General features: G+C 35.9%; 2 protein-coding genes across 2 annotated transcripts; one reads left to right on the plus strand and one right to left on the minus strand.

Moving 5' to 3' along the window:
- The first annotated feature begins 2,469 nt into the window (after positions 1–2,469).
- LOC103959565 lies at positions 2,470–4,084 on the plus strand. Its single transcript, XM_018650455.2, has 5 exons — positions 2,470–2,678; positions 2,782–3,040; positions 3,131–3,310; positions 3,623–3,778; positions 3,971–4,084. The coding sequence occupies exons 1-5, from the start codon at positions 2,470–2,472 to the stop codon at positions 4,082–4,084; spliced, it is 918 nt and encodes a 305-aa protein (XP_018505971.2).
- A 1,228-nt stretch (positions 4,085–5,312) lies between these two features.
- Positions 5,313–12,751, minus strand: LOC103959542. Its single transcript, XM_009371898.3, is given in 17 exon segments — positions 5,313–5,766; positions 5,853–5,888; positions 5,890–6,138; positions 6,211–6,359; positions 6,503–6,800; positions 6,939–7,040; positions 7,141–7,473; positions 8,043–8,242; positions 8,335–8,519; positions 9,459–9,688; positions 9,934–10,021; positions 10,129–10,227; positions 10,383–10,498; positions 10,619–10,861; positions 11,005–11,230; positions 11,360–11,748; positions 12,330–12,751. Coding segments are annotated over 16 exon segments (3,063 nt in total). The 5' UTR covers positions 11,659–11,748; positions 12,330–12,751; the 3' UTR covers positions 5,313–5,556.
- Positions 12,752–13,090: the final 339 nt, after the last annotated feature.

The following is a 13,090-nucleotide window of genomic DNA, read 5'->3' on the forward strand; positions in this document are numbered from 1 at the left end:
AATTTATATATTTTGATCTTCTTAACTTCATCTAATTCGACGATTAAAAATTTTAAAAATACGTGAAAAGGAAAAAAGAATGTATGATGCATAACAGCGAAATTGAAAGCCTTCGTAAAAGAAGCGATGCAACGTGGGAGGTCAACTTATCAAAGAATATGAATCCCTTGCTTCTTTGACCTCCTGCCCCCCCTTATATTATTATCATATAACATCTGCATTAATTGTAATAATTAAGTAGCAAATGGGTTCAAAAACTCATGAGCCACACATGCCACGATAAACAATGCAACCGGTCGATAAATTTGCGTTCATAAAAAACCAGAGATTTTTCAATGGGATCATTACACGAGATGGTAAATTTTGTGTTCTTATATAAAGAGAGATGTGTTATCCACACATCTCAAATTACTCATCACATACCTCTTGTTAATTTATATATGTTGATCTTCTTCAATTCATTCGATCCGACTGTCGAAAATTAGAAAGGTGTGTGAAAAGTAAAATAGGATGTGTGGATATCACACCTCTATAAATAGTGGGTTACGTGTGTTAAAAAATTAATAACTTAAAAATTAAAATTTTTCATCACTTGCATAAAAACAGATAGTGTACCATCCATATTTCCGTTACAACTAAAAATTTCTCCTAAAAAACGCGAACCGACAACTGAAAAAACTCTTGTTAATTTAGATACAATTCTTAAGTACTGATCGATGAATACTTCTTATACTAGATCACTGATCATAAGACGTAGTAAACTTTTGGCCGAAACCTTAATAATTTGTGGTCAAGTTATGGAGCAAGTTGTACATATCGATTAGGCGCTTGCTGTCCTTTCGTGGAGTAATTTTTCAGTGTACCCGGTACACCAAAAAAATTTGGTGTACCCTCACTCATAATGGTGAGGGTACACCAAAAAAATTTGGTGCACCCTCACTTTTTGTACACCAAAAAAATTCTAATGAGTGAGGGTACACCAAAAAAATTTGGTGTACCCGGTACACCTAAAAATTTTCCCCTTTCGTGGCTTATGGTTTGGTTATGGCAGCTCACTTCAAGTCTTGAGTTCTGTGCTTTGGAAACTTCCAGCAATGGCTTCAAGTCTAAACCAAATATATAACAAATAATATTTTTAAGAAATTATAATAGTATTATTATCAAAGTAATTTTTTTTTTTTTGAAAATTTTACTAGTAAATAGTTGAAAAAATTCAATAAATTATTTTGTTATGGTAATCGAACCTAGTTTTGATTTTGATCCATGAAGTCAGTAAACATTTGGGTATTAGAATCATTTCAATTCCTAACTTTTATGTGTTTACTAACACATAAACATGAGCATTTCTAATTTATGACTTCTCTTTGTGTTTACAAACACATGAAAATTAACAAGTTATATAAATTTCATGTTATACTTTGTACTTGTAGTTCAATACATGAAAAATTAAGAATTAAATTGATTAGAAAAATAGTTTATAACATTTTATTTATTCTCTCCATATTGCCCTAGGCAACGTTTCTAAATTCAGCCTGTCCAAAGCCCTAGGCAACATTTCTAAATTACAAAGTCTAGATCCAAGTAATAAATTTAGAGTGGCCGCGAGTCAGCTGTCTCTGATTTTATGTCTCTTTTGTATTTCCTTTCTAATTTTTTTGACATTCATCCTTCAACTTAAATTCACAATTAACAATATATAACATAATATTATAATGACACTATAATAAAATACATACAGAATCTAAAACAGTAAAACTTGCTTAGAAGCCAAAGAAGGAGAAGAAATGGTATCGTTTTTCACGAGGTGAAGCAGCAGCTTAATTAAAAACAGGACATAACGTAACAGCCACTGCTCTCTTTCTGCTCTTCTATTGTCACCACCTCAATCCCGACTCCCAACTCAATCGTAAAGTTGTAACAAAAACACAGTGTTGGAGGGAAGGGAGAAGACGACAACGACGAAGACGAAGAAATGCCGATTTATCTTTCTTCTGCTCACAGAATGGACGATGAAGAAATCATTTTATTCGATAAGGTTGGTTTTCAGTAATTTAGCGCTCGTTCGATAACCATTTTGTTTTTAGTTATTATTTTTGTCGTTTTGATCACCTTAGTTAGTGCAAGTACTGTATAACCTGATTATGCTTTAGTAATAATTCGATCTGATTTTTTCAAGCTCTGACCACTTCATTCGCCTTTTTTTTCTCAATATGTTCCAATCAGAAAAAATAATAAATAAAAATAAAAACAGCAAAATCCTATTTAAGCAGCTTTTTGTTCTTCTGTTATTTTTCTTCTTTAATGGAGGATCTTAGATGGAAGCCACAGTATGCTCAGTTCTTTCTGTCACTCTTAATTTCGTCAACTAATGTACATTCTAACTTTTAAGTTTCATCCGTTTCGGGCTACTTTTAATTGCAGGATACAATTGTTACTAAAGCTCCCAAGAAATCTCCATTAATACTGAGGATGGTGGTGCTGCTTTTTGCAATGGTTTGTGGAGTTTTTATTTGCTTAGTCTGTTTGAAGCAAATAAACACTCAGACTAAGACCAAATTATTGAACATCGTAGCGATTAATCACAGCGACCAAATTAATCAACCGTGCCAAGTTCCCGATGATCATGAGCAATCGGAAATCAGCTATCTGCATTACCCTAAACCTCAAACCTTCAAAAGGTACCTGTGAAGTCAAGATTCCATTTTGTTAATCAACTTTATTTGATATATGCATGCATGTTTTTTTAGTTTGATTAACGGGAAGTGATTTTCACACTCTCAGGAGGGAATGCGTCTGCAATCCCGTCCGCTACTTTGCCATATTGTCAAAGCAAAGATCTGGGAGTGGATGGTTTGAAACATTGTTGAATAGTCACATTAATGTAAGCTCAAATGGGGAGATATTTTCGGTTCAAGATCGGAGGGTTAATGTTTCATCGATTTTGAAGAACATGGATAAAGTATATAATCTTGACTGGTTTAGTAGTGCCTCCAAGAATGAGTGTTCAGCTGCCGTTGGATTCAAGTGGATGCTTAACCAGGTTAGTAGTTAAAATGTTTAATTGATTAATCAGGAGTTCAAGATGATTAATGTGGTTAATTAATTAAATATGTAAATGGTAATGGTGCAGGGTTTGATGGAGAATCACCAAGAGATAGTGAAGTACTTCAAGGAAAAAGGAGTGTCTGCAATATTCCTCTTCAGAAAAAACTTACTCCGCAGAAAGATTTCTGTACTTGCAAATTCATATGATAAAGATGTTAAGCAACTCAATGGCACCCACAAGTCACATACCCATTCTCCATTGGAGGTAATATAAAATCTCTCGTCTTATAACTCAGAGCGTTTAAAATTTCTAACCCTGCATCGAGATTCTATGTTCGACTTCTTATTCTCACTATCGCTAGTATAAAAGAGAAAGTTGAAACAGTTAAATTAGACCCCTATATTGAAATTCTAGGTTCGAACCCGTCGGTTTCCTAATCTAACATCTAATCTAATAAATCTATCATTTGATCAAAAAATAATTAATACAAAAAACAAAAATTCTGTGTTCGATTTCCAGTCTCGCTATTGCTTGTATAAAAGGGATTGTTGTTACAGTTTATGAAATTAATTGCAGGCTCAAATACTTGCAAAGTACAAGCCCAAGATTAATGCCACATTGCTAATTCCCGATCTTAAACAAGATGAGGAGGAAGCTGCCAAAGCCATAGAATATTTCAAAACTACTCGCCATATTGTTGTTTACTACGAGGAGGTTATCAACAACCGTACTGTAAGTCAGTCTGACAAAATCATTATGCACTCGTCTTTTATCAAACAAATGAGAGATTTGCACATAAGAAAGTGCGAGATGACATCCTTAGAGAGCAATAACAGTTTCCGTTTATCATATAATGATTTATAAGTAGTTCTAACTAATTCTTTATTATTCGACATCTTATGAACTACAAATTTGGTTTTGCAGAAACTTGATGAGGTTCAAGATTTCCTAAGGTTGCCACACAGGGAGCTCAAGAGCCGTCAGGTTAAGATACATACGACGTCATTGTCGAAACAAGTCGAGAACTGGGAGATGTAGAGAAAGCACTCAGAGGGACGTCGTACGAGAGTTTCATGCATGCAGACTATCAACTGCATTCTTCAGTTTCACCCACTAATTTGAGTTGATCAGACTCTCATCAGATTGAAATGTACATAATTAACCACTTCAGTTCAGAAGATCAATTTTTTCGATTGAAATTTTGTAGGTTTATATATTTTTTTTTTTTTATCGTCCATCTATTTAGTAAGTTTATTAGGGCTTGTTTGATATCCTTTTTGAAAATTTTTATAATTTCTATAAACATTTCTTAAGAAGTTTTCTTGAAAACAATTTTCTTTAAAACTCAAAAACTTGTTTGGTATGTGATTTAAAAAATTTAAATTTTACAACTTAAACTGGACAAAGAGATCTAAAAAGAGAGGGTTGAGAGAGAAAGAGGAGAGAGGAGGAAAGAAAGTAAAAGATAATTGAAGAAAAGAGAAAGAAGTTAGAGGATCGGAGGAGATATAGAGGAAGAGGAAGAGGAGTGATAGAAAAAAAAACCGAGAAAATAATGAGAGAAGATTGGAGAAGAAATGAAAAAGGTAAAAAAAAAAACTAAATAAATAAAGAGAAGGGGGAGAGAGAAAGAAGAAGAAGAAGAAGAGAGAGAGAAAGAGAGAGAGAGAGAGCTTTGGAGTGAGAGGGGAGGAGGGAGAGAAAAAAAATGGAATTTTAACGAAAAGTTCACGGTACTGTTCACTTTAACGAAAAATCAAATTTTTACACTAAAAAATCAATCCTGGTACTATTCACTTTACCCTTTATTTTGTCCTTATCATTAAAACTCAAAGTTTTCAAGCTGTTTTCATTAGTTTTCCTAAAAAGAATGAGTGAGTTTAAGTTTAAAAACTCTAAAAACTCATTTTTTGTATTTTTAGAGAATATACTATATTTTTGAGTTAGTCTTGAATTCGGTTTTTAAAAATAATTATACCAAACAAGTTTTTAAAGCCTAAAACTTAAAAATTATTTTTGAGTTTAAAAAGTTAAATTCAAGTAAAATACCATACATGCTCTTAAGTTTTTTTCTGTGTATTTTTCAGCTGAAATTTTTTGTTACTAAATTCCATTGTATCTAATTGATTGGATCTTGGAAATGCACTTCCTTTGCCCTGCCTGGCCTTCAAAAGAGGAGAATTTGAACCCTAACTCTCCATTGTAGACGAGATACTTTGCTTTATAACCGGTAATATATCTTTTTGTATCTATATCTTTCATCTCGTGTACATAAAGGGGATGTATTGCCGTTCGTTTTACCTAAGAATCTGTGTTCACGGTGCAGACGACACGATTCAATCCGGAACCGATGCGAAGACCAAGTTTCTGTACAAATCGGGCGGGTAAAAAGTTCAGGATGCAAAATATTATAATACAACCGTTTTTTTTTTTTTTTTCCTAATGCTTTTCCGTCATTGCCATCTAACGAAGGGAGCTACAATAATATTACAACTAGAGCAAAGCGCATATCAGCTAATTACTGATCCATCACTTGCTCCAACATCAGTTTTATCTGTTTGTCGAATAACAAACTGATCAACGATTTTAACGGTATGTAACGGATCTTGTTGACCGGCTGCTGCACTCCATTTACTGGGAAATTTTCTACGGTGGCTCATTTGTTCCGGCTGTTTTGGCTCCCGATCCCATTCAGGGTCTAGCTTCCATGCTTTCGGGACCTGCACGTTTTAGTTCAGATGTTAATTTTCGAAAGGCCTGAATATGTTATCGGAAAGTGAACCAGCATTGAACATTGCTTTCTTACCCTATCAACTGCGAGAGTGTAAACTTCAAGATCACCAGTCACTGTTGATGTGAAATCGGGTGAAAGACTTGTAATTAGCAATTCGGAGAGAGGAGAAGGCTTCATCGAAGTGTATGTGAAGCCAATTAATGCAGATGTACAAGTAACTTCCGAACACCAAAGAAACCACTGGGGTCGAGAAGACCCAGAAATAAAGGAAGACGGAAGCATAATATATAACAGCACCCACTCTAGATAGCGATTCCATCCCATTCTTGCATATATTGTTTCGGGTGACAGCCATAACCTGATGATGTTACTCCGTCGTCAATATGTAACAAAGAAAATGACTAACGAGTTTGCAAAGAGTTTTCCATACCTCTGGAACATCAAATGCAGACATGAAATACTTGATGCATGCTGGATAAAGGCCAAAAGTCCATTGTTCTATACGAGCTCGAAGGCCAGTTGGATCTGGAAAGTGCTCACTCTCCACCGATCGGTACCACTGATATAAAGTATGATAGCCTGAAAAGTAAAAATTACATCATATAACACAAAATCAAGAACATAATTTCCGTAATGGTAAAAATTATCGGATAATCAATATGATCAGACGAACAAATACAACAGAGAATGACAGAAACCCATAACAGATAATAAAAACTCACCTGAAGTTCCCAGTAGTTTATGCTGGACACACATCTCAACACCCAGTTCCAACAGTAGCATAAGTATTAGAGCTGCAGCCAGGTGCGCAGACACATGAAGAACTCCAATCATCAATCGTTTCTTCCGAGACACTTTAGAGGGGACAAATATAACTGCCACAATTAACAGCAGAACAGCACCTGCTAAAGACACATAAGAGCGTCCCAGCATGTACATAAAAGCATTCCACACTGTTTGAAAGAAAGACCCCACGTGACCAGAAAATGAATCTTCTCGTAGGATATGACCAAGCTTACACTACAAAATAAAAACAGGAAAAATTAGAATTTTCAAAATAACAGAGTATAATCGCATCACTGGATAAGCAAATATGAAACAATTTTGCAAGTTCTCTAAGGAAGCAAAAGCACAGCGACGAAGTAATCAAAGACTCACCTGTGGGAACATAGAAAAGACCAATATGAAGTATATAATGCCACCGATAAAATCAAATTGCCAGTTCTTCTTTCGAAACTTTAGAATATTTCCCAGAGCAATCTGGAAAAAGAAAAACTACTAGTTAGCACCAATAAATAAATAAATGTGAATTTAGTATTGACAGCCTTGGTCTCATAAAAAGTTAAAAACCGATACTAACCCTGCTTGAATCTTCAAATGAAGGATAAGCAGCCTTGGTCTCATATGAAACTCCACAAAATTTCTTAAAATTACTAAAGGTGTGAGTGGGATGTAGAAAAGCCCCACCACACCCATTTACGATTAAATGTTGCACGGGAACTGGACCATCTGTTTTAATAAATGAATGACGCATATAATGATGCAAATCTCCAGCCACTCGAAGCTTACATCTCCCTTTTAAATAATCGCATATCAGGTGCGCAACATTCTTTCCAGAAACATCATTCCAGTACCAATCAAGAAGCCAATTTGGTTCATGTGTCATAATGATTACAGAGTCACCATCTCTGACCTGGAAGAAACATGAAGAGATGAGAACGTTAACTGCAGTAAAAATCAAAATTCGAAACTTGGAAAATCAGAAGTAAGCAAAGTAAAAAGCTCAATGGTGTCCCTGGCAAGCATATACATAGTTTATGTAGGTTTAACATGCATCAAGAACAGAAACAATTAAGAGATGAAGAGATGTGATAGTTTATGTAGCTATCACATTGGTGAAACCCTCAATTCTAGAGACATAATATACGACATTTCTACATTTATAAATGGGGGGAAAATATATATGAATTCATAACAAGTCTAGTGTCAATCCTCCCCAGTTCACCATTAGAGAGAAAAAAAAAGAAAACCACCTGTCTCATCCCCTACCAATACTTTGCTTGTGTAATGCGAACCACAGAAACAATTAAAAGGACCATATTTGTAAAAACTGGACCCCGTTATCCATATCTCCAAAAAGTTAAAAGAAAAAGCGAAGGACAAAAGTAACAACTCACAAAATGTAAAAACAACTTGATAAACCATGGGTACCACTTTAAGTGGAACATGTTGAAATTAAAAAGAAAAAGAAAAAAGAAATACCTTGTTCTTAATAAGTTCTGTAAAGAATTTGAATTGGTACACATCAATATCACCGTGGAGTGCGAGATCAAAACCAAATACCCACCATCTTTTAGGGAGTTGCAGAGCAAAATAACTCTTCTTTTGAGGCATAAACCACCCACCCAACCAGCTCTTATGGCATATATACCTCATGAATGTTTGAAGTCCATCAAACCAATCTGTAATTGCAAAAAGAAACAAAGAATATTTACTACACCATATTAACATTATAGCTTTTACTGAAGATGTTCAGGCTAAGAGTAAGGTGAACCATGGTTTCCAGGAATGACAAAACACTGAGGTCCATCATAGTTCTTCAGCTCAGACACACCACGAGGTAGTTCAGGCTTATCTACAGCTATATGCTCTTGTTTAGACCATGGAGGAGGCTGGAGAGCATACTCAAAAGGACAAAAAAGGCGCCTTTCATAGGTGAACGCTGATGGATTAGGATACCTAAACATATCAAATTAGCAGATTAATAGATATTTAACATGATAAACTATCATTATCAGAGATATACATGCCTAAACAAAAAAAAAAAAAAAAAAAAAAAAAAAAACACAATGAAATGAATTAGAGGTTGAAGTGCTCATGACAAACAAAGGTCAGAAAGGATGAAAAACATCGACAAAAACTTTACTGGAATCTTCAAATCAAACATCATGGGCATATTCAGGTATTTAGCCAATTAACATTATCTTAACCAAGGTTCCAACACGGTCTTTCTTTCAACTAGGGAATAAAGTAGACAGCACCAGCTGAGCAGCTAACCAATGTCCAACTGGTCAGAGAAATGGTGTAAGCAGAGAAAATGGTGACAAAGAAAAGTCAATTGGACCAGGACAGAGCAATTCGGTTGGTGGTGGTGGTTTCGTCATAGTGCTTACTCATTAAAGTTTCTGATGAAATTTACAATACCCACCTCAAACATCAGTTTACGTAGTCCACAAAACTCTACTTACACAGGGATATTCAATCTCAGATCAATCCGGTTCCAGGAGTAGTCATTATGGAATCCAAATTACGACTATTCTAATTTAAGTACTCCTTGTCATGCTTAACATTGAAGAGAACTACTTCCTGCAAAAATCTATAACAAAAACAAATAGCTACCAAATGTGAAATCTGAACTATTACTATCACTAAATTACAGTCAAACAAAATTTGGAATTTTTCTACCCTTCAAGTGTAAACAGAAATTTGCGACTCAAAGTTTAATTTATTTCGTTTCATACCAAGTCTACACAACTGATGAACTACTTTAGAGTAATAATTTAAATCAGAGAAGGAACCATACAAATCATCACTTATAATTTAGGATGAAACAAAAATGTATATAATATTAATCACTGATCACCCATGCCATATGCTCAAATAAGAATGTCAACTTACGCAAGATCCCCTCCAATAAGTAGCAAGTCTCCACGTGGTAACTTCAGCATGGAACCATCTCTGTTAATATTAATGGAAGGTTGAGCAAGAAGCCGAGCCACAGAATAAGAGGAGTTTCCACCATCGCCTGTATCAGCCATGAAGTCAAACCATAGATCATCCTTCTCAACAAAGTTATCATATAAAAGATCCTTTTGTTCAGCTCCATCATGGACCTTGTCCATTGCTGCCTGATCAGTGGAGAGGGAAACATAAATATGTCACTATATCATGGCATAAAAATTTAAGTAGTAAATGGTAAAAGTGGTTTCTTTGGAAAAACAAATTAATGAAAAAAAAATCTTGAATGGTAACATGTATATTGGAAAAGGACGAAATGATTCAAGTGCATATTTGATAGGCTTTGAAATTTTGAGAGAATAATCTCAAAGCAAAGGGAGAATACAGTTTACACAGCATGAAGCTATGAGATTACCTGCATCATACGCATGTCAAAGCGGCCAACAAAGACAGTTACTGATACCAAGAGGTCAAAGACAGTCTTGAATAAATCAGCTGATGTTCTGCAATACAAACATCAACAAAGTGAGTACAGCTCCCCGCGCACAAGAACAGAAAGAAAGGGAAGGAGGAGAGAGAAGAAACAAAGAGACATAGATAGAGCATATACCCTGAATACCAAGGAACCATATCCAAAAAATATGGCTTCATTTGCTTCTCCTTTGACTTCTGATGTTCTTCAACAGACAGAGGGTGAGTAAGAGCCCACCTATTTATTTGAGAAGCAAATGAGCATGAGGCAATTATAAGAAGAATTGAAAAGGCATAAGGCCATAAATCCTTCACCTAACAAAATTTGTTACATATTTTCCTTAATCTCCATTAGTTTCATTTTTTAAATCTGTTTTACAGTTCACCACTTACCCTGTTGATCTCTCCACTACATAATTAGCAATGTAGAGGCCGATGAATGTGGCCCATAATGAATACAATGGGGAGATTTCATCAGATGGACCAGCACACGCACCATTGCATGCTAACTGAGAAATTAAAACATTAATAAGTATATAATCATAATAATAAATAAATAAATCAAATAAGAAGGAAACAGTATAAGTTTAGGGGGAAGGAGAGGGGATCGTTTCTTGTTCTGCCTGTACCTCACCATAAATCACCCATTTGGACAAAAGTGGATAATCACTTGCAGACCCAACTGGAGCAAACCAAGATGAGCAGACCTGATCTTTCAACTCATTCATTCGGAGGAATTTTGAAAGCCATGTGTTCCTCTCATCTTTCTTCCAAAAATTAAACCAAGAGTTTCTTCGTACCAGTTGTCTATCTCTAAGAATAGCACGGTTGCCACAATGACTATAAAACACACAGCAGGCTACACTAAGAACCTACACGAACAAAAAATGCATGAATAAAAAATCAATATATTATACATTGATGCATAAGAATTTTAGGTTCTTCTGTACTACATCCCATAATAATATAAAAACTAGAAACGTTATGAGGTAGACAAAGTGTTACTATAACTTACAGCACAATTTTGAAGAATGGTCAAAATCGCTGGCCTCCTTCCAGCAACACGTGACACAAGACCAATGTACCAAAGGCCAATGAATATAATGTGGAAGAAAAGAAGAAACAGAACAGAAGTGACAAATACATTAAAACCCAAAGACAGATTCATCCTCATATCAACTCCCATTGATTGAAAACTAGGAAGATGATAGACAGCCGCCACTAAAATCCAGACTATATACCTACAAAAAGTAACTCCCAAACTTACAACTCTTTCGTGCAAACTTAGGAACAATATATGAGTACATGTGTGTGAATGTGCGATAGTGCAAATGCACTCACGTTTATAGGATTCAGAGAAATGTACTTACCACCGACTGAAATTTGAATAACTCGGTTTGATAGTCTTCCCTATAAATGGGGACGAAAAGAAATAGAAGAAACCGAACAAGCATGCATACATAGACCACCACTTAATATTGTTGTCTAACTTTTCTATAAGGGTGCTGATGTTGTCAGAAGAGATAAAAAAGAGGCAGCCCACAACAACAGCAATTACGGCATGACGGGAATGTTCATGCGGATAAGGATATGTATGGGTTAAAATTGTCCTAACCCTCTCCATTTTTAAAGTGTCTAGAAAACCAACAGACTGCATATCCGACCCCATCGAATGAACATGCACTCCTTCAAGTTACTACAAATAAACCAAACTACGGTCGTGGTTGCCAGAATCGCCACATAGACCACCTCCGGTATCCTGAGCACAAAGACAGATTATAACAAAAAGTCAGTAAGTGGATCAAAATAAGCAAATTACTAATGTTTCACATTGTTTGAAGTAGAACAAAAAGAAACCCAGATAAGAAACATGTGAAGTGATCTGGGCAAAACAACTTATCCTCGTTTCTACTCTAACATGTTCCGCTCTCTCAGCTCATACGAAACCGAGCGAAAAGAACTAGTTCCGAGCTAATAATATCGCCAGCATTGCAAGTTAAAGTCGATACAATAGTATCCCAATACTTGGTCACAAAATTCTATCAACCATACCACCAAATTTAAACTAAAAATCAAAACTTGTCAGAAATGAGAAGTAACCCAACTCGTTAAACCTCCCTACAAAGCTAATCACACCGCCCAAAACGCAAAAGAGCTCAAACGACACCAATATGCAAGCAACCCAATTTTGAAGCAGAAAACAGAAATTGTACAGAGTATTCGGCACCAGGGTTTGATTCCGAAATTCCAGAAAACCCAAAACGACAAACCAAACCATTCAAAACGCAGCAGAAAGCACAGAAGCAGACGACAATCAAACTAAATTAATCAGAAATTTACCAGAAACCACCGTGGGACGCCGAAACCACCGAGCAGAAATTGATCCAATAACGCTCGGAGACCTCTCAAGATTGAAATTTTTTTGAGAGAGAGAAAGAGGAGGAGGTGGAGAGGGAAAAAGGGTACGCAAGTAGTTGGAAATTCCGGGTATCTTTTTCTTTGTGTTCTGTGAGACTCAACCGACTTGGCATTTAAGAATGTCTGCGAGGAGAGAGAGGACATTACGAAACCAAACCGAACCCAAAAAAGGCATTATATTTACCATCAACGGCATATTCTTTTATTTTTTTTGCGCCGTACAGCACCGCCCACTCTTACGCCAACGACCATTGAATTGAATCCTTGGAAACTTGAAACATTTGGCTCTCTCTCTCTCCTCTCTCTCTCTCTCTCTCTCCTCTCTCTCTCTCTCTCTGCGTTTTCAGTTTTCTTTCCACATTTCCCTCGTGCTTTTGCTTTGCTTTTTCAGAGTGGTTTTTCGGACCTTTTGGGTTTTGGACTGTTTATGATAGTGGGTTGGGCTTGTATTTTTGTTGTTTGGTTTATTATGGACCTTTGAGAATAATGGGCCCTACTTTGGACTGAGCCCAACTTGAACTCTTGTAGTCTTGACCCAATTGGCACTACACCCGTTTCAGATCCGAACCGGCATAAATAAGAAAGGGAGCAGGCAGATTTTCTAACTTCTTGTTTAGAAAAGAAGTTGATGAATTGTTCTATCATCCAGTTGTTCCACACCTACTTGAGATTTTTGGTCTCAC

This window comes from the organism of the source record quoted next, unplaced genomic scaffold, assembly GCF_019419815.1.
Source record: "Pyrus x bretschneideri cultivar Hongxiangsu unplaced genomic scaffold, Pyrus_bretschneideri_v1 Contig15, whole genome shotgun sequence".
Taxonomy (NCBI): Eukaryota; Viridiplantae; Streptophyta; class Magnoliopsida; order Rosales; family Rosaceae; genus Pyrus; species Pyrus x bretschneideri.

What these genes read in the sequence shown, in the direction of transcription:
- LOC103959565 (XM_018650455.2), top strand. Translation starts at nt 2,470, where the DNA reads ATGGTGGTGCTGCTTTTTGCAATGGTTTGTGGAGTTTTTATTTGCTTA. An exon ending in AAACCTCAAACCTTCAAAAG is followed by an intron (nt 2,679 to 2,781) that starts GTACCTGTGAAG and finishes TCACACTCTCAG; the next exon opens with GAGGGAATGCGTCTGCAATC. An exon ending in TCAAGTGGATGCTTAACCAG is followed by an intron (nt 3,041 to 3,130) that starts GTTAGTAGTTAA and finishes GTAATGGTGCAG; the next exon opens with GGTTTGATGGAGAATCACCA.